The 21,780-nt window shown below is 38.6% G+C and overlaps 1 protein-coding gene across 2 annotated transcripts; it reads left to right on the forward strand.

Annotated features, from left to right (window-relative positions):
• Window positions 1-999: 999 nt before the first annotated feature.
• fyb1b (FYN binding protein 1 b) lies at window positions 1,000-17,322 on the forward strand. Of its 2 annotated transcripts, XM_005735317.1 has the most exons (19): window positions 1,000-1,229; window positions 5,465-6,464; window positions 10,443-10,545; window positions 10,681-10,754; window positions 11,565-11,587; window positions 11,953-12,014; window positions 12,731-12,863; window positions 12,976-13,135; window positions 13,361-13,481; window positions 13,720-13,739; window positions 13,848-13,923; window positions 14,042-14,125; window positions 14,621-14,661; window positions 15,087-15,168; window positions 15,292-15,391; window positions 15,504-15,666; window positions 15,788-15,821; window positions 15,909-15,940; window positions 16,625-17,322. In XM_005735317.1, exons 1-19 carry the CDS (start codon window positions 1,227-1,229, stop codon window positions 16,645-16,647), a joined length of 2,334 nt encoding a protein of 777 aa, XP_005735374.1. In that variant the 5' UTR covers window positions 1,000-1,226; the 3' UTR covers window positions 16,648-17,322. The 2 variants fall into 2 exon arrangements, with proteins under 2 accessions (XP_005735374.1, XP_005735375.1); XM_005735318.1 differs by lacking the exon at window positions 14,042-14,125.
• Window positions 17,323-21,780: the final 4,458 nt, after the last annotated feature.

The following is a 21,780-nucleotide window of genomic DNA, read 5'->3' on the forward strand; positions in this document are numbered from 1 at the left end:
ACCGAATATAACACGTAGAACTCAAACAATAATAATAATCATGAGAATAAATTGGAAAATGATAATAATAAACTTAAAGCGCTGGGTCACCGACCCAGGACCATGTGCATTTCCTACAAGATTATTTGTAATCATCATTGCCATTTTTGATCTACACACCCACAACAAAACTTAAGCCATGAAGCGTTAACAGAGGTTTTCTAAATGAAGCCTACTATAAGTATTCTTTTAGTGAAGCTGTAAAGCTCACTTTCTCACAACAGAAAAACTGTGCGCATTTGCAATTCTTGAATCCTAACATGCAGCCAATTTTCATGTCAGAAGGCTGAATAGTGCATGTAAATAACACCATTTTCTTCCATAAAACCACTGACTTATCATTTGAAAACATGATAAGATTAACCTAAAGTGTTCTCACATACTTAAAGATAAGTGTGTGAGAACACAATTGCATAAAGTACATGAGGCCATGTGATAAATTCAATATATAAGTTTGGCCCTTTATGTGATTGTCATTTACCAGTTTGCCCCTCTGTGAAATGAACTGTGGCACCTCTGCTTTAGCTCAAAGCACTTCTAAGGCTTCAAAGAGCCACTAGCATGGACGTACGCTGGTCTTATACGCTTGTCTTGTCTTTGCGCCGCTCATATGACCACAATGTTTCCTGTGCTGTCTTCTAATGTTGTTCATTGGCTATGGCTTGTTGTCTTCCCGCACTGCTGACCAAAAACCTTTTCATCATACAAGCTATAACACCACTTTAACAAAGTTGCTACGAAACAGTTTTGACTGTGGCTGTTTTGTTTTGTTTTTTCATTTTGACCTGCCTCTGACTGAGTGAACATCATTTGTTAAGGACAGTGGGAAACTGCAGGGAATATGCCAGGGATAGGCAAATCAATGAGATCAAAACACGGAGATAACAGGAGTTGTGACACCCACAGTCACACAAAACACACATACTACTAAGAGAGGAAGTAGTCAGTTGTAGACAGATGCTTATGTCACTGAAAGAACGGGAGTATACATCCCCCCCTCAGACATACATGCTCAATGCTCAGCCACACTCTTTGTCATTCTATCAACCACTATCAACACTCACTATCTCAGTGCCTTTCTCTCTGTGACAGAAACAGAAACTCGCACAGAGGCACTGAACAAACACCCTCCTTTATCCACCAGCCAGTTGTTGACCAGCTCTCTGCCTGGGAAAGTCTTCCTCAAGATGGTGAGTAAAACTTAAGACACTTAAATAATTAATCATCACATTTTAAATGATTGAAATACTCTAAGTGGGCACTGTGGGTTTAACAGAAGGAACTTGCTCTTGAAACTGCGGAATGGTTGTTATGTGTGTTATAGACGGCTTATCGTGACAGGATAGCATGAGCTTTTGTATCTTTTAGAAGTCAGCCATACTTGATTATTATTACAAACTGGTACATTTTAATTTGCTTGAGCGAGTTAATGTGTACACACTGACAAAAGCAGAGTTGTCATATTTGTATTCTGAGCAGTCAACATAAGCTTTCATTCATTTCAGTGATCGTTAAAGTTAAGTAAAGTAAAATGCTGAATTAAAACCACGTGTTTAAACTCGTTAAAAATAGTTTGATATTTAAAGCATTTTTGTCCCAATTTTCTTTTCACGTACTGTGTAAAAAATGAAAAGTTCAACCTCACAGTTGGGGTTGGTGGTTCTGGGTTTTGTGTCAGTTCGATTAAGCAAGGCACCTTTGCTCTGCACTTTTCATCACACTGTAAATAGAAATCGTGGTTCCTCTTCCTCTGTCGTTTCTCAGCTGATCACTTTTCACAAGGCTTCTGTGAAAGAACAAACATTAAAAGAGAAAATGTGTTTGGAGTAACTGGTTTAGCATCCAAGACTCTGTGCTTATTATGTTATTTGTGCATTGATCCTGCACCATAACAATGGATTATTTACATATAATTATTTTCATAGCTAGAATTACATTAAACAGCTTTGCATTAAATTTATGGTTCAAACCTTTGAACCATCTCAGACAAGTATATAGGTGCCACACAAACTATGGCAGCTTTGTGTTGAGCTGTAGTGCAATAAATGGCTATCCTATCAAGAGGTGTTTCTGGTATGTGACAAAATTTGCAGGTCCTTTACAAAATTGCAACTGCAGTGCACCCGTATCTCGAGAAGAAGCAACTGCAATAATCCTGTACATAACATATTGGGCAATTTATAGCTTACCGCGGTTAAAAAACAGAAGTATTATGAGGGAACTTTCCTCTTTTTCTTTCTACCGATTTAATATTCAACCGCATTTCAGGCTCAGCGTTAACATATTTAACGCTTGATGTTACTGGCACCACTGCAGTGAAGTTCCACCCACTGTCTCTCTCAGTTTACTGAGAGATTGGCTGTTAAAGAGCATATGCTGACATTTCTATCTTCAACACTGAAGCCATGTTGTTGACAGCGGATGTACATTCACTGATAACAGTGAATGCACATTTCAGAATAAAATGTGTCCAAATGTATCAAATAAAACACCATCCACTTCTCCACTGCTGATTCAGTTCTTTAGACAGTGTAGCTTTTAAAGACTTGAAATTCCCTACATGGTCTGGTCCATGGTCACTGGTGGTGACTAAAGTCATCATCTTAAAGACTGAGACTGGTACTTTTTGTCACTCCCTTACTTTCCAGAGAAAGGGTCGCCAGAGTAGATAGATCCATGTACAGTACTGGGGCATTATGTCATCAGTAAAATATACTGGAAGTGTATTTCTCAGACGCTACAGTATGACATGTCTGGAAAGGCTGAAAGAAAAAGCTTCTTCTTTCTAAAAAGAGCAGAGCCGCACAACTTAGGTTACAAAGTTGCATCTGAAAAAAATCACAAGACTCCTGGAACAGTGCCTTTTGGACAGATGAGACCAAAGAGCAAATGTTTGGCAATAATAATACACTGTACCATGCTTGGGGAAAACTAAACAGCATGTTGATACAAGCGGCTCACACTAGCTTTCAAGCTTATTGATGGATGATGCTGATGATTTGGGTTTGCTTTGCAGCCACAGGACATGTGCACCTTGCAGTCACTGAGTCAACCATGAAGTCCTCTGTATACCAAAGTGTTCTAGAATTAAATGTGCAGTTTCAGCTAAATCTTGGTTGAAATTGGGTCACGAAACAGATCAATGATGCCAAGCACAGCAGTAAACCACATATAATGACTAAAATAGAAAAAGAAAAAACAAAAGGTACTGCAATGCTCTAGTCAGAGTCCAGACCTCAACCTCGCTGTGGTGGGGACCTTAAGAGAGCTGTGCATCCAAAACCAATACAAATGCAAAAATGCCCACAAATTTCAATGAACAGAAGCAGTGTTTTAAAATTCCTCTATAACGTTGCAACGTAGTACAGAAGAGAACTATTTTTAGTTATTGTTACTAAGGGTGTTTCTACAAGCTACTGAACCATGGGGTGATATTCCTTTTTCACAGGACTGTATGCTGATTATGAAACTCACTGAGCCATCATATGCAATATCACATTATTACAATGAGAAGTCAGTAAGAGAAATCAGCTTCCACTTCACTCTGTGTTTTTGTGTCTAAGTCTCAGCACATAAGTGCACGTTAACACTGTGTGCTAAGTGTTTCTGTTTATAGCGGTGCGCATTTGCACTTTCCATTGCATTGTGTCCCCTTGCTTTTATTGCTCCATAGGAATAGCTGCAGCTGTGTGTCCTCATGCTCTTATCTCTACTTCCTGCTCAAGCCAGCTTCATTAGAATAGGTGTGGCTCCTAGTTGGTCACGAGCCAAATATATGACACTTTGTTAAACTGACGCTGGATGAAAGTGTGGTTAATAATGTACCTCAGGTTAGTAATGCAGCTTATTCCTGCCTCACACTTTTACATACTCACAGACCGACTGTTCCAGTTCACATATTTGAACTCCTCATTCATTCAAAGCCACTCTAAAAACACAGACCATCTAAATTATTTCCAGTGTAAACACCATTTTGCAGCTACCTTGAAACAGGTATATTACAAAGGTCCATGTAATAAATGCTTTTAAACTGGGGCCATTTGAAACTTGTGTTTATGACAGTGACAAACCAGGAAGTTGGTACAGAGTGTGGTTTGAGAGAAGGGTTTTTTTTTAGTCTGAAGTTTTTAGTTATTGTGTTTTTTTTAAAAGATGAAACCTGGAGTGAAGACAATAACTGGGCAGTAGTTGATGTTAAGACTTCCACATTATTGTGTGGGATTGTAAGACAAGTATATTAAACATCTGAAGAAAAGAAAAACCACTCAATCCTTCGATTGATTATCTTTTCTTTTATTAATCTTAACCTATAGGATGCTTTTGTTGTACAGACATATGTCACATTTAAAAACACAGGTAGCACATTTACTCTGACATCATGTGAGAGTAGGGATAACTCGCCAGTTTATCACAGGGCAACATAAGAGTGTACCTACAACAACTTTACAACCACCAGTTAGCCAAATATCCATGTCTTTAGACTGTGAAATGATGCTAGAGCACCTGGAGAAAACCTACACAGGCAGAACATGCACATACAAAGCCTGACCACAAGGGTCAGAACTCATACCAGGTATGAGTCAACAATACTAACCACTGCACCATGCTGCCAAAGGCAACAGACTCAGAAACAGATGTGTTTTGAATGCTGGCAATTCTCAAGGTAAAATACTGTAAGACAGAAAATAGTCTCTTTTTTTCCCAAATATTGCTTAAGAGTGCCAAACATAGAAAAATAATGACATGAGTCATCTGCAGAGTTCCTGTATTACACAATCCTGTAAATGCTGAGAATACTTATAGTCAAGGAACATAAAATCCCTTATTTTCATGACAGAGGATATTTTGTTATAAACATTAAATCTTTAACAGAGAGACACTAACAAACAGGGTCACTTTTGCAAATCCGTAGCTGCAATCAAGGTGCTGGCCTAACCACTACTACACTTTGAGATGTAGTGTCATTTGAACATGTTTGAACCACAAAGCCTGTGATTAACCTTTTGAGACAAAGCTCTGTGCATTAAGTTTCTATGTGTGCATAGAAAAAAATAGTGTGAGACGGATGTTGGGTAAATTACTGGGGAGAAAAAAAGACCGTTTAATTGAGCAGTGAAAGAGAAACTGAAGAGAAAGCACAAATTCCACTGACTGGACAATGAAAGGAAATGAGAGGAAATGAAACTTTCTGTTCCTATTTGAACTTTCATGGCAGCTCAGTGTGAGCAACTCATTTTTTTAAATTCCCTTTTTGCTCTGTCTGGATTTTATTTTCTGCTGAAGCCATTTATGTTCTAGCAAGCACGGTCTTATTTTCCTTTAGCTTAGATTCTTCTTTAAGTAAAAATCAGTTTGATCCTTACTGTGGTGTTGGATTCTTATTAACTCACTTTCTGAACCCCTTATGTCTTTTTTTTCCCTTCAGGACAATAAGTCAGATGTAAAGGCCATCATGGCTCGCTTCCAAGCAGGTGGGGGAAGCACTGACGAGACTTCCTCTGCGCCCCCTGGACGTATCAAACAACCCTTGCACCCGACCCTCTCCTCTGGCCCACCTATACAGAAGAAACCAGTCTTGGAAAGCCTCTCTGGCAGTGCCGTAAATACGCCTCCAAAACCAAGTTTCCTAAAAAACACAGTATCTACTAAAAGTGACACAGAGGTACAAGAACCAAATAAAGCTAAAGCCTTGGCAAGCAGATTTGCCAACATCCAGGATGATAGCAACACGAACAGCAAACCCTTTACTGTTAATAAACAGCAGACACCCTTGAAATCACCCTTATCACAGGCTCCTGAAGTTAAAAGCCTGGCACAGAAGCCTCCATTCAACAAACCTCCTCTTACCTCCACCGTGTCTGAGTCCAAACCTGCCTTTCCTAAACCTTCACCAGCAATCAGCAACAAGCCCAGCTGGGTTAAAGACGAAAACAATGCAGCACCAAACAGCAGTCCTGCGCCACTTAAATTGCCTGGTGTGCAACAAAAACCGATTGGCGGCATTGTAAAATTACGGCAGCAAGCTGAGGAACAGGCAGGAGGGAACAAAGACAATGTGATCAAACCTTCATCGCTGGCCAACTCTTCTTCTAAGCCCACCTCAAACTTCAGGACTGCTCAGAATCTGTTCAACAAGGAGGAAAAGACTGAGCAGACAGAGAGTGGTGGGACCAGCAAACCTGGCCTTACAGCTACTAACTCCATTCCTCCTCCAAAACCTCCAGCCAGTAAGAAGCCCAGTTTTAAGAAGCCAGTCAAGCCCTCTCCTCTGGCCAGCGGTGGTGTTAACGGAAATGATTCATCAGGCCCAAAGCGTAACCCTCTCCCCAACAGCTTGGCTCTGGGTCCTCCTCCTGCTAAACCTAACCGACCTCCGAAAGTCAACCTGGAGAACATTAAAAGAGGCTCAGAGGCCTCTGACGAGGGTAAGTTGGATTTGTCCGTGCAACCGCAAAGCCACACTATCATTTTGGTCAGTGGCATGCTGACTTTTTGCCATACATACAGCCAAGAGGCGTAACAGTTTGGTTGGATGCTAAATTGTCTGCTGACACTAGCAATCTCGGATAGTACACTCTGGATCTGCACACTGCACAGACGCATATACTTGAAAAGTAGTACTATGCAGGGATAACATAAAAATAAAATACTATAATTTCGCTCACCCAAAACCGTTGCACAGGCAGGCTATTAATATAATTAACCACAAATAACCACAAAGCTGAGAGATTTTGTACTTGTTATAAATATGCCCCAAAAGACCCCAATGACACACAAGCTATAGATAAGTCCAGGTTATTGACTTGAATTAGCAACACTGAGACCAAATGATGTATCAAGACCCACCTTTAGTTGTGATATGTGGCCCAGCCCTGAGCTAAATGTCATGAGCCATGCTCGATATGGGTTATGGAAAGCATGTACATGATGTGACCCAAATGTTATAACACATCTGACATCTGGCCCATAATTGGTAGACCTGTGGCTGACATGTGGTGTTTGTACTCATCCTGAGTCAACTCCCAAAGAAAAGTAAAGAGATGGGCCACGTTTCAGCCAAAGGTCATTGCCTTTTGGATTGTGGCTTCATCTGGCTCAGGGTGTCAAAAGGAAGGAAGCCACGTAGAAGCCAAATATATATTTTGAGAAAACTTGGCCTGCTTCAATAGAGTGGTGGATCTGAACCAAGACCGTTTGTTGGCCTGTGTGTAAGGGTCTGATAAGGTTATTGAGGCAAGTTATAAACTAATGGAACTTATTGCAGGTCCAAATGACCAAAAGTCCTTTAATCTGACAGTGTAATCAAAAGAAGCACCACGAGCATGTAAAATGTTTGAGATGCTGTTTTTCACAAATATGAACACAAGTGTGCCTTGAAACTTTGGCTTGTTTAGGGTGTCGTCACCATAAATGGACTGAATTACTGAGTTAGGCGGATAGCAGACAGGTTGCTGACATCCACCTGTATAGCAAGCCACGATAAAGTTGTCACATTCACAAGATTTTGAGGAAACTTAACCTCTGACCCCTGACCCCTGACCTTGAGGCCGAGGTCACTGAGATTTAAACAACTCCTAATAGTTTTAGTAGATACAATTGTATCAATTTGACACTCCTATGTTGCTTTGTTCTCGAGTTATCGCATTCAGAAACCTGCTGACAGCCTTCCATATTTGTAAAAGTTAAATGTAATCATCTACTGCATCATTCAATTCAGTTTCATTTATATGGTACCACTTATGGTGGCTGTGGCTCAGCAGGTCAAGCAGGTTTTCTACTAAGTTGAAGGTCAGTGGTTTGATCCCTCCTCCAGTCTGCATGACACAGGATCTTAGGGCAAGATACTAAATTAAACAAATTTCCCACGTGTGGGACTAATAAAGGTTATCTTATCTTAAACCTAAATGAAAAGCAGTCTGGTGTTTTCTACACAAGTATGCAGTGGAGGCGTGCTTTCACAGTTTAACGTTGTCCCAGACACGTGTGATCACACCTTCATGAAGCTAAAGTTAACCCAGCACGTTAGCTACTTCCTTTTTTCAGAATCGAAGGAGAGTTCAGAATTTTACTTTAAAAAATATACATAGATGTAAATATATTTGTTGTTTATTTTAATTACCTGTTCTCACCCATTACTGCAAGATGACAGCAGAAGTGTTGCAAGACTAGAATGTGTACTTTTCAATACAGAACAAGAAACCTTACAATTTGAAAGTAAATAAATACACTTGTACTAGAAAAAAAACGTATTTTATTTGATAGATGAACAGTTCGGTGTTTCTAGTTTAAAGAAATGCTGAATATCCAAAGAGTACACTAAGAAATACTAGAAAACAGCATTTAAACCCAAACTTAGGTCTTGGATTTGTTTTTTATTAATAAAAAATGGATGACCGCTGTGGTTGCTGACAAATCTTGATGAGATCATGTGTATCTCTATCAAAAGAGAACTCTAAAAAAATGCTTAACAAACTCACAAAATAGGCTTTTCAAAATGAGATGAAAATGAACATTTTATTGCTTTGCAGTATGGCCTAACGTACAAGAAAGTAGAAAATATGCTCTACATATGCGAGACAGGGAGTTCAGCTTCAGGCAGTAAACTTTTGCCAGCCAGCAGGGATGCACATGTGCGCCCCCCCACCCCCCAGTCAGAAATACTTCAGCTTTTTGTTTGATTTTACATCCTTTGTTTTCAGTTTGGTCTCATGGGTGTTTGGTTCTCTAATCTCAATCTGTATACAACACATATGGCAAATTAAACACAGCAGAATTTGCAGGAAAACAAGCCCCAGCAACATTTTATGTAATGGACTCTCTATAGAAGCAGAGTCAGTCTCCCCACCCCCGTGAAAAGGGTTAAATGTGTAAGAGTTAATGTGGGGCACTCAAGAGCATGCAGCTCTCGTGACTGTCTAAAGAAGGTGTTCCTCTTATTTTATTGGTTGAAGTGCATTTCCTCTATATCGCCCGCAATGCTACTTTGGACAGGATCTGTTAACGCATTTCTGAAGTGTGAAATAGAAGTTGCTTCACAAGTCAGTGTGGTTTCAGTGACGTGGGCAGTGTTTGGCCAGCAGTTATTGAGCATACTTTAGCTTATAAGACCTAAAAGAAATACACAAAGTATGCTTGTGCATGAAATATTGCACTGCATAAGATACTCTGTGTATTTTCAGTGTGTTTACACAAATGCTGCAGTTCTTCCGAGCTTCACATAAGAGACTAAAGTGACACTAGGTTCCTCTATTTGCAAGTTCCCTGTCCAGTTTCTCTTTTCTACCCCCACTTCACTCGCCACTCTGACAGCCGAGTTTGTTTCACCACATGGGGAAGTAAGTTCCAGCAAGCCAGCGAGCCTTTTTAAAGACAGGCTCTGTCTATTGACACATACGTGAATATATTCCAGTCAGAGGTCGGGTCGGCTGTCTTGGCTGGAATTCTAAAGGCCAAGAGAGCAATGTTCTGATCACAGTTTTGCAGTTTTGTGAGATTCATTCCACCAAACCACATTGCCTAGCGTCCACTAGTAATAACTCTGGATAATAACACTGTACTCTCACTTCCTTTCCTTTATTTCTTATGGCTTTTGTGATCCTATATTGATCTTGAGTAAAGTTATAAAGATTTACATAATTCGCATCGCCTACATTACTGGAGTTTGTTTTTCGGTGCATCATTCAAATTTAGTGGCCAAAGAAACACATTTACCGACATTACAGACACACCATTTTGAAGCACTTACTGTTGATTACTTCCTGGTTGTTGTGCATTACACATTATACACCTGAATACATTTCATGGCAAAAAAGACTCCATAAAGACGTAGCCGTTTTCACTTTTACTTTCAGTACTCTCAAAACTCCGTGAGTCACATTTTAAAGTTCCTGGGACATTTTTTTATGTGGACAGTGAACGAAGATTGGTCATTGTTCTCGAAATCTTGTGACACAAGGGTTACTTAAGCAGGAAAAACACTCTAGGAGATTCAAATGCCTCGTTGCAGAAATTTTTTATATATTATTCTTGGTCATAGTCAGAGTCCTATTAACACATACCGTCAACAGTCTCTGAAGGTTATGTACAGAGGACCATCTTTGCACCAGTTTCGATGTGTCTAGATGAGACTGATGTGACTCTTTGACATATATAATCATCACAGAAATTAGAGAGACCTATTTCAAAGAAAAATGGAAGTTTTTCACATTTAGAAACATAGATACCCATCTATTTATGTACACGTCTTGTGTGGTCATCAGAGATGGTGTCAGACAGTGTTGGTGAAATTCATTTGCATTGGTCTAAAAAGTGCTAAATTTACACTGGAAGCAAGTAAAGTACAGCAAAACCACTTAAAGAGTAATCGGCTAACACAGCGTCAACACTGCATGTTTCTGCTGCAGGTCCCAGTTTTAAGAAACCCATTGCTGCGAGCAACCATGTGGCCCAGAATCAAGCCCCACCACCTGCACTGCCAAATCTGCCCCCACGACATCCTGGAGCCATGTGAGTGACACATTAAACACACTTTTTCATTTTCCTGTTTGAACAGAAACACGGTGATAAATGTTGGACATGCTGTGTATTATCTGGATAATGCTACTCGAATTAATAACAGCTAAATCCTAACCTACTGTTTAGGAACCAGCAAGAAGACACTTACGACGATGTCGATCACGTGACCAATTCTCCTCCGCCTCTGCCACCATCTGCAGGTCCAGTAAAAGTCTCTAAGTCTCTAAAACTAGTGTTGCACAACTTTTTTTTAACATCACAGGAAAACAGAAGAAGCTGAACTTTGTGCTAGGAGACAGTGGTAATTTCTAAATACGTAAAATGCATTTTATTGGCATTGAAAATGTGTGGAGTTGTATGAAAGGAAGAAAAGAATATTTTTAGAACTCAAAATGTTATGGCTTCAACTATTCCTAAGTATAAAGTATACTATTTTAAATGCTTCATCTTGGAGTAATCCCAAAATATTTTTTTAATCCAGTGGATTCTAGTGCAACCTCACCATCACTGTTTGCCTACCTTTACCTACATTAGTTAGCATAAGGATAAGATGCAGAGAGCAGAAGCAGTGAACATGAATACTTTACCGTACAAAGCAACAGACCCGCACAAGAGAAGTGAAGAAGAGAGTGCAGGCAGGGTGGAGCCGATGGAGACAAGTGATTTTTGACAGAAGGATAGCAGCTAGACTGAAAGAGAAAGTTTACAAGATGGTGAGGAAGAAGCTAGGGATATGGTGAGATGGACCCAGATGGTCTGCTGTGGCGACCCTTGAAGGCAGCAGCTGAAAGATGAAAAAGTTAGCAAGAAGCTAAACAGATTTAGTTTTCTAAATATTATGTATTTTCATATCATACTTAAAAAAAGACTAATTCTTAAAATGTTTTTGGTACAGTTGACAGTCAGCATTGAGCATGTTAAACTTCACAGTATGAACATGAATTCAGATAGTGATATCTGCTTCAAAAGGGTCTCATTGTAACGCTGCTTTATTGTTTCTCTTTTTGCAGCCCACCCAAGCCAGAGAGGAAAGGTGAGACATGCTGAATTACTTTCACTCATATAAATACAGATTGCCATGCAGGTGAAAGTGCAGAATAAACCACATCACCACCAGTGGTACCACAGAAGGAAACGGCAACAGAATAGTGACTAAATAACACGAGCCCTGGAAGTAATTATAAATGAACGTATGGGTAAAAAAACATGACTTTTGACAGATTGTAGGTCTGCTTCAAAGAGGCTTTTGTAGTCCAAGCAGAACTTCTGGAGGTTAAATATCTTTAACGAATTCAAATAATTAAGTTGAAAAGTTTATACTCTAAAATTAAACGTGTCTTAACTTGACTAAGGTTATAGCCTTATATATTTCTGTTGCTTTATGTCCTCTCCTCCCAGGAGGAAATTAATGACGACGACGATGATGATGGAGAGATGTATGAAGATCTTGATGAACGATGGTGAGAGATTGTCACACCTCCATTGGCTTATCCCACACCTCACTCGTGATGTCTAGGTTTTAAAGTGTGAAAGAATAACTGGCCTTTTTATACACAATGTTTGAGGACTGCGTATGAAATAAGTCTGCTTAGACCCAAAGTTCAAAATGTCTGCGGTAAATGTTCAGCTGTGTCCACGTCACACCTTATTAACACTACCATCTAGTGGTTGTTTTGCATCACTATGAGATGTTGTTGCTTTTCGGTCTGTGGCACTTTAACCGATTAAAACAAGGGAGCAGACAAACTTAGAGTAAATTAAATCTCCTTTCTAACTTCACTTTTTAAGGGACATCAGAAGTCTTGGAATATTTTGGGTAATGATATCAAATAAAGCTCTTGTTTTTATAGAACCTAAGAATATCTTACATAAACATAAAACATATACATTTATAAACCAGGTTTATTTTGACTAAATTGGTACAATCAATCCCTGTTACTCCCAGTGAGAATCTGAGCATCTTCAGCATTGATGTGTGGCTCATTAAACTATACATCGCTACCATCTTGTAATCTGTTCCCTTCAAGGCTTCCTGTTAGCTTTCCGTCACAAACTCCACCCAGTCTGAAAGCTCTTCTTCACCTTTCTTACCCAATAAAACTGAATCTTAAACCTATTTATCCATCCATCTATCAAAACTTTTGTTTTTAAATGCTTTGTACTTTTGGTGTTAAAGGGAAGCAGCGGAACAAAAGCAAGAGAAGAAGAAAGAGAAAGAGGACAAAGAGGAGAAAAAACGTCAGGAGGCTGAGAAGAAGGAGCAGAAGGAACGCGAGAAGAAGGAACAAGAGGCCCGGAAAAGATTCAAAGTGAGTGAACGTCTCAGGTAGAATCAATAAGACTGTCACACCTCAGTCATCAAAACCAAGTTATTTGTCATGTGCACATTTGAATTCATGTGCATGCGTGGTTGTGTGTTAGTTGGTTGGTCCCCTGGAGGTCCTTCAGAAAGGAAAGGCATCCACAGATTGTCGAAGCAGCAAGACTGACCTTGGTCTGAAGCAGGGAGACCCCGTGGACATCATTCGAGTCCAGGGAAACCCCGAGGGTAAATGGTTGGGAAGAGCACAGGATGGATCCAGTAGGTTCACAATCTACCCCTCAATTTTCTCAGTTTCTCGTCACCTTCCACTCTAACTCTTTGCTGACAGGATAAATTGTCACTTGTATCAGCAAATACAGGATCAGCTATCTCTCTATGCACCATCTATGGTCTTTTTTTCCATTTTTAGTCAATATTTTAGCTTCAAAGCTGACTGTAGGAGCAACACTAACATCTCGTCAATGCTTCATTTTGCTCTCACAGTTGGCTACGTGAAGACGACTTCAGTAGAAATTGACTTTAACTCCTTGAAGAATCAAGGAGCCTCACTTCAGCAGGCGTACGAACCCGAAGTCTACGATGACATCGATGTAGTTGATAACAGGTACGGGATTGCAACTGTAAATGATGAGTCCTTAATGTGGCCCCAACACTCCTTCACAGACACAGACGTAGATAATACGTTTGAAAATGCAGTCAGGGTTATGAAACGCTAATGGCAACTCCAGTGTTACTGTCTTGCTGTTACCCCATGAAGCACTTCTCCAATTTACTGTGAAAAAACAAAGTTAGCCAAGTTGGCCTGCTTCTCATTTAATATCTCTCTTTTTTTTTCTCTACAGCACTAAAAAAGGACCAGGAGGTACATTTTACAATACTGTGTTTCATTTTATTATTATATATTCTTATATTAATAATATTGTTGCTCACACAATGAAATCTTGCTGATTACATCTCTTATGCCTTGTAGTTGTCCTACCACCTCTACCAGGAGGAGAAGAAGGAGAAATATATGATGATGTTGTTGATCCAAACTTAGAAGTCAGGTGAGAACTGGTTTTGTTATTTAAAAAAAACGGGTAAATGCAAACGTAAAGACACTCTGGAAAGATTCAGAAAACATGACAGAAGAGCAGATCATTACATCCTTGGTTGGCTTTCCAGTCCCTTCGATCCCAGGTCTTCTTTGAAGCCCCGCAGCTTCCTGCGGATGTTTGACCGAAACAGACGCCCTGCCAGCTCTAAAGTGTAAAATACACTCAGTAGTAAGACTGACCACAGATCTACTGTCCACTGTTGTTAATCCCTAATCTTTCAGCCGTCACTCCTCTTTTATCGGTGACGCCGCATTTCAGTTTTGATTTCTCCCGACATCGGCATCAGAAAAAACACTTCACCTCCTCTGTCTGAATAACACTGAAATGTCCTAATTTGCAGTTTAACTTCCGCAGTCTGAGAAGCTGGAGTCTAACGGTCACGTTTACATGTTTGTGTCTGATCACTGACTACCTGTGATTTTACTAATCTTTGGGAGTAATTTGCATGTGCGCGACTGCTGTACAACTCAATCAGAAAAATCAATGTATTAACAGCTAACACTGTCAAAAGCATGTTTTAACCAGAGTTGAATATGATTGTTAATCAGGGCTGCTTTAAGTCACATTAACACACTTTTAACTGATGATACTGTAGCAATATAAAGGATATAATATTTTTTAACTATCTTTTCCTCTGTTGTCCCAGAGTGCCTCCACCCAGCCAGTTTACAGCAGATGGGAATTCAGGTATAACTCATTTGACTCATTTGACCACTTTACTGTCCATTTCAAAATAACACAACTTGGCACGGTTTCTCTAACATAAAAATATGTTAATGCACACATAAGTTTTTCTGGTACAGGTTGGTTTGTCTTTTAGGACCCAAAGGCTTATTGAGGCTAATCGGTTCTAAGATCGTTCAACTTTATATTGATACTATTGTGTCGTTGCCATTTCTGTCCCACTTTCTTGACTTTAACTTGTAGTATTTTTCCACTGTAACACTATAGTGATGGTCTGTGAGTTATACTTGTTATATTTACTCTTTTGTAACATTTATTATAATGTCCTCGTGTTCCTTTAAGAAAGGTTTGCAAACTAAAGCTTCATTCAGGCTTAGTGAAAACTATCCAATCCAATACTCACCGACCATTTCCTTGTGTTAACACAGATAAGCCGGGTCAAGCAATTGATGAGGAAATATATGATGACGTCGACTCTCAAAATGCACCTATCCCACCTCCCATCAGCAGGTAGATCAGCCTCACAACAAAAGACTGTATTTAAGATCAACTCCAACCTGTTTAGATCCATGAACTGAAATGTCTTAATACAGCTGTCATTTCTTTCCAATTTCTGTTTGTTTTCCCATCAAGTATTCCACCTGGGAAAATCAAAACCAAAGTTGACGAAATGGACCCTAAGAAGCAGAAAAAGTTTGAGAAGGAGGAGAAGGAATTCAGGAAGAAGTTTAAGGTTTGTCACTCTAACATGTTTCAACCACACTTACAATATCTTTTATCTTATTTCACATGTTTTTATATATACACACACATATATAGATATATAAATTTTAAATCTGTTTCAGTATGAAGGAGAAATACAGGTGCTGTACCAGGTGAATGTCATCCACAATCTTACAAATAAAAAATGGAGTGGCAAAGAGCTGCCAGTAAAAGCAGGAGAGGCCCTTGATGTGATTGCTAAAGCTGTGGATAACAAACTGATCTGTCGAAATGAAGACGGCAAGTGTGAGTATCTATTTACTCAATTATATTGATTAATCGATAAATATATTTAAGATCTCCATTTACCCAATTAACAAATCCTAGCACTATTTACCATTAAACCCTTAAAATGTGCATTTTACAGTTGGTTATGTATCGACCAGCCACATTGCTATGGAGTAAGTACTACAGACATCACACATTTATGCTAAGCTAGAAACTAAACAACATACTGACAGTACTGATGTTTTTGTTTTTGTTTACAGCGATGGAGATATCTATGATGATATTGGAGACGGTACGTTCTGAATACATTGCTGTGCAGCTGAACTTTTAGGAGTATAACTGCTGACAGAGCAGTATTTAAAAAGTGGATTTTATTTTAACCCTCCCACAAACCTCAGTACATTGAGGTTTGTAGGTATGGCTCTTTATGCACAGCTCTCTTGAGGTCCCACCACAGACTTTCTATATGGTTGAGTTCTGGACTTTGACAGTGTTTGACACACCCTCATATTTAACTCCACAATACTTTGGGAGTTCATGGTTGACTCAACGACTGCACAGTGCCCAGGTCCTCTGACTGCAAAACAAGTGCAGTACTATTAATGGTTAAGATGGTTGGTTAAGATTGTGTATTCCCTCCTCTTTCACAAAAGTGGGAAGGACCTGAGCAGCAGACACATGACTCAAAACACTGAGAAAAAGAAATTCATTCAACTTATCAATTGTAAACTATGTAAACGAAATCCATTTGTCATCATGTCGAATACTTTGCGGTGTCAGTGTATTAAAACAAAATAACCAAAACAGCTAAACCAAACAAATGTGAAACCAGTAGAAGAGTGTGAAACCAAAAAAGCTGTACTTCTGATTTGTGTGTTGAGTGTGGGTTAATATTAAAAAAAAATTTTATTTGTCTGGCTGTGGATACGACCCTCACAGGAAATACATTTTAACTATTGTTTTGCTTTCATTTCAGAGTGCATCTACGACAACGATTAAAGAACATCCTGCACCAGCTTTTTTGTTTTATATTGCTTATTTGCATCTTTTGTTATTTATTATGTTTACTGTTGCTATACACTGGGAATTGGTATAAAATGGCCATTTGGTGTCAATCTATTTTTTTTCTTTATATCATCAAAATTAGACAGAAAAAAATGTGTGGTTGGTGGCTCCAACTGCTGGAGCCAGGCTAGCCACATACAATCTCATACTTTAACCCCCACCCCCCCAAAAAGCTCTAAATCAAACTATGTGTCAAATATTTGTTCAAACAACAGTATTTTAATATGTTTCTCTGTCTGTTTTCTTCATTTCTTCCTTGTTTGGGCTTTAATTTATGAATTTGCTTCAAAGATTTTGCAAACATTTAAGAATATTTGCAGTATACAGCTAATAAAAAGATTGTACTTTTGTTGTCTTTTCGGCGGATGATGTACTGTTTGTATATTCCTTTCTATAAGGCCAATTCAAACATTTATCTTTGTCTAACTAAAGATTTAGACAAACGTAATTTTGTGCCAAAGTACTTTTCATGCACTGTATATAAAGTTAAGAAGAACTTCCTGTATTTTTTTTTTAATTTTATTTGGATTTTTTTCTCAACACATTATATTTTGTCCTGTTGTTGCAATAAGACAATACCTGAGAAAGATAATAAAGACCCCAAATTAATATGCACTGCATCTTTCGATATGTACCTCTGAACTTAAATAATGTAAGTTTGGCTGGTTAATGGATGGTGGTGAGTCAACAAAGGATTGTTTATTTATTTGTTTTTTAGGAGAAGGGGATTAGTAGCCTCTAGTGGCAGCTATCAGAAACTACAGCGAATTCAAACTTCAATGAGACACAAATCACAAAAACAAATAAAAACCTGGCAGTACTGACACATGACTACGTACATAACACCTAAACCACGTGATTCAATTGAAACACTTACGAATGAAACACTAAATTGTGAACAATTTAAGTGTTTTCATTGTAAAACTCTTTAAAAACTTTAAAAACAAAGATGCTTTTATCATCAGAAATGTTAGTTTTACTCACGTATAATGCACTTTTGTTTATCAGATACTCTGGATTTTCCTGTTATTTCTGACTATCAGGCCTTCATTCTGAGCCAAGCTTACCACTGAATAGCTGTTCATATGCTGAAGAAAGCACACTAATCTGACATATTTCTGTCCATGTCTGGATATATTGGTATATTGCTATGGTATGTTCTATATGGTATATTCTAAGATTCATAAATACTGACTTTTACAAATATTGCCCAAAACAAAAATAAAATGAACATTTAAATAAAGTAAATCCTAACTAAATAAAAACGTGTAAACTAAATGAAACTAAACAGAACTGAAATAAACACTAAAACGGACCAAATCAGTATCTCTTACACATTTTTGGAAACGTCCTCTGAAAATACATAATGCAAGTTCTAAGATTTATCAAACAAACACTGCCCCATTAATAAAAGGTTAGATATAAATGGAAGAAAAACTCGAATTAAACCGTGTTGTCTAACGAAATATTGTTTGCAACAGATATTCAACAAATAATTATTTATTTCTAACTTGTTAAAGCACTCTACCTTGTCCGTGTGGTAAGTTGGCACGATATTGCAGCTTTATATCTGTTGTGTTAGCCCACTGTTTGCATTGACGTATGATGATGATGATGATGATGATGATGATTATTATTATTATTATTATTATTATTATTATTATTATTATTATTTCATGTTCCGCTAAAAGTCCAATTTTGCACTGCTTCAAGGAAAAAAAACTATTTCCGCTTCGACCGGAAGTCACATCCTAGCTTCAACATGGTTCCCCCCGTTGCAGTGTCGCCGCTCATCAAGGTAAAACATTAATTTTGTAGCTTGTATAGCTTTTATTACTGTAAATGTAAATGGACAAATATGTCTAAGCCACAGTCTGTCCCTAATATACACAGACTCGCGTTAATGGAAGTTAATGTATTAGCATCTTAGCTAGTGTTTGCTAGCAGTGACATTGAGAGGTGAATGCTTCCTCGCAAACAGTTGCTTTCTGCGGCATCTTTCACATCTGACAGAGGCAGGTATTATGACTAGTAATACCCATGCCATGTTGTTAGGCTGAGTAATAGTTAATAGTGTTGTGGTTGTTGTTCACTACGTATGCTGAAAGGTCAGAGAAAAACTGGACTTCGTCCCTTGTCACGGCTCATTTGGCGCACTTCGTGTAGGTTTTTGTACGGTATCGTGACCACACACGATGTTTTTAAATATGAAATTACAGAATTAAGCATAAAATGGTAGTTATATATCAGCGATTGACAGTAACGACAGAACAGGCTGTGGAAATTAAGTTCATCTTGTTCATATGATATGAACAAGATGATAAGATGAACAAGATAACCGTGCGTGAGCTGCGATATATGAATCACGCACGGTTAGCTGGTTATTCACACATGTTTCGCTTGATAACATGTTTGTTAACACCATTTTTTTCCATTTCAGACGGCCAGATGGTCTGCCCTGCTACTCGGCGTGATCTACGGCAAACAGCGATTTGGTAAGTCCATGTGTGCGCATGCGTTAACTGGTTTGTGTCAGTGCGTAAAAGGAAAAACTTGGAACAGAAAGTCAGGAATGTACATTGTTTGTGACAGATGCAAGGGTTTTATTTTATTTTTTACTGTACCACATATCACAGCATTTATACCCTAAACAGGAGATGCACCAATTGCAGTTTTTGTGGTTGATTCTGATTTCTAGGATCTTCTCTTACTGAAACAACTGATTAGGTGTTGCTCAAAAGCAGGTGCAACAGATTTGTTTTTCTCTGTTTCATAGCTGCTCATAGCTCATAGCTGCTTTGAGCTCCTTTGCTAACACCGAGACTTCATGCTTGTAGTTTAGCCACTTTGCTTTTGTTAGCTAAAATTTCCAGGGTCTTTTAAAACACATACATTTTCTTTAAAGTAAAGTTTTCATAGAAAGCTTTCTTTTTATTCTAAGATAATTTTATCTGCTTTAGTCATTTAACTCTTTATCTTTTGAAAGTCATAAAGCTTCAGGACGTTGCCGCCTTAATTCTTGAATTACTAAAATTATATTAAGAATGAAGCATGTAAGAAGGCACACATAATTAGACACAGACTAGTATGACAGAAGGAAAAACAGTTGCGAAAACTACTACTAACTTATGTCACAGAGGAAGGGATATGTGCTTGCAAGGATTATTTGTACTTTAGGGCACCCTTAATTTCCATGAAGATGTCTTTAGCACATGGGGAGGGGGAACTAAAGGATGGATTTATGAAGTCACAAAAGTCTTAGAAAATGAGGGCTATCTATGCTCAGATACACTTATGTAATGTGTCTTAAGAATACCACTGTGATTTCTAAGAATGCTTAGTGATGGGCTCTGTAATTTTTGTTAAGATTACCTGAAGCCCATTGCTGAGGAGGAGAGGAGGGTTGAGGAAGCGGAGAAGAAGGCCAGAGAGGAGCAGGAACGCATCTACAAACAACTCTCTGAAGGTAACGCAGAATCACACACAGCCTTTGTTTGTCTGTCACATAAAATTAGGTTTGTTTGTTTTAATGCCAACATATTCATGTTTCCTCATTCTTTTTCTGTCTCTGCAGCAAATTCTGACACCATCCTCAAATGAACCATTTCCTGACTTATATTGCTGAACAATAAATATTTCCAATGTAATCAATAAAGTGTCCTTTACTTTTTCTTTTTCTTTTTTTTTTAAATTTGCCTCGTATTAGTTGTCACTTCTTATTTTGAACTAAGCCTTTTGAACCTTCTAGTTTGACAAACACACATGCACATTTCGTGACTCGAGCTAGTCTGTGTTTGTGTGTACACCTGTCCTTCAGTGGGAATTGAGTCTGGAGGAGGAGCATGGTTGTAATCCTGGCCTAGTTTAGCAGCAATCCTAGGATTGGGGTCAGGGACCAGTAGTAGAAAGTGCAGTGTGGACAGAAGCGATCCCTCAATACTCTTGTGGGTTGTGTAATATTGTAACCTTCATAATGAACTCCATATTGCATTATAGCATTATATAGAACATGTTCTTGCATTATAATCATAATGGCTGGGCCAGGACGCGCCTTAACTGACCCCTGCATTCAGGATGAGGGGAAGATTCATAAATGAATAAATGACCAGATTCCAACAATAATGTTGGCTCTTGGTAAGTTTCACCATCACAGGAAATAAATCCACTCGGTTAAAAATACACTTGCTTTTATTGGGGTCATCATTGTACATTTGGAGCACATGAGGAGGCAAGCTTTGAAATGCTGACCAAAAAGTAATTTAAGTCTATTAAAAAAACATCCATGGTACATCCAAAGCACATTTAAATTGATTTGGGACCTAATGTTATCACACAGGCATTTTTATCATAGCAGTGCCATATCTGGAACACTTTAAATATTTGTAAATTGAAGCTAGCACAATGCATTTGTTATTCAGCTTTATGACTCTTTTTCTAGTGCTTTATAAATAATAAGGTAAGGCCCTCTAGCATCAAACTAGAAAAATATTTGCATCTTAATATTTACAGGAAGGGCGATGGTATGTACAAGTCTATACACAAAGCTCAGTTGCTTCTTCATGCTGTCTCAAACAGCTCTGTGTCCTTGTTGCCTTCGAGGCCTGCACTCAGGGATTGTTATAAGAATAGCCTGATGGCTCAGCGATTAGTGCTGCTGCCTCGCAGCACAACAGTCCTGGGTTTGGGTCTCGAAACCTGACCAGTCGTGTGGCGTTTGCTTGTTCTTGCTTTTCCTTTTGTATCCTTTCACATAAGCCACATGGTTGTTTGTCATTATGGTTACTCTTCCTGATGCTGAGCAGGTGAGCTCTGACTGACTCCTCGTCCTATTTGGGAGGAGTCCAGTGCAGGGAGAAGCTTTCAATCAGGGATTGATGTAGTACAACTCCCTCTAAAGCAGTTTGAGTAAACTTTCCGATCCCAGTATTTGATTGTGCTCATGTTGTAGCAGATATGAACAGAGCAAAATTAATTAAATCTCAGACAAAATCAACCAAATAAATCAGTTTCATGTGTGACCACCTGATTTCCCGCTCTTATTTAATAAGACATTTATAATTCTATATT

The sequence above is a fragment of the Pundamilia nyererei genome, unplaced genomic scaffold (genome assembly GCF_000239375.1).
Source record: "Pundamilia nyererei isolate P.nyererei 1_Seehausen unplaced genomic scaffold, PunNye1.0 scaffold00063, whole genome shotgun sequence".
Taxonomy (NCBI): Eukaryota; Metazoa; Chordata; class Actinopteri; order Cichliformes; family Cichlidae; genus Pundamilia; species Pundamilia nyererei.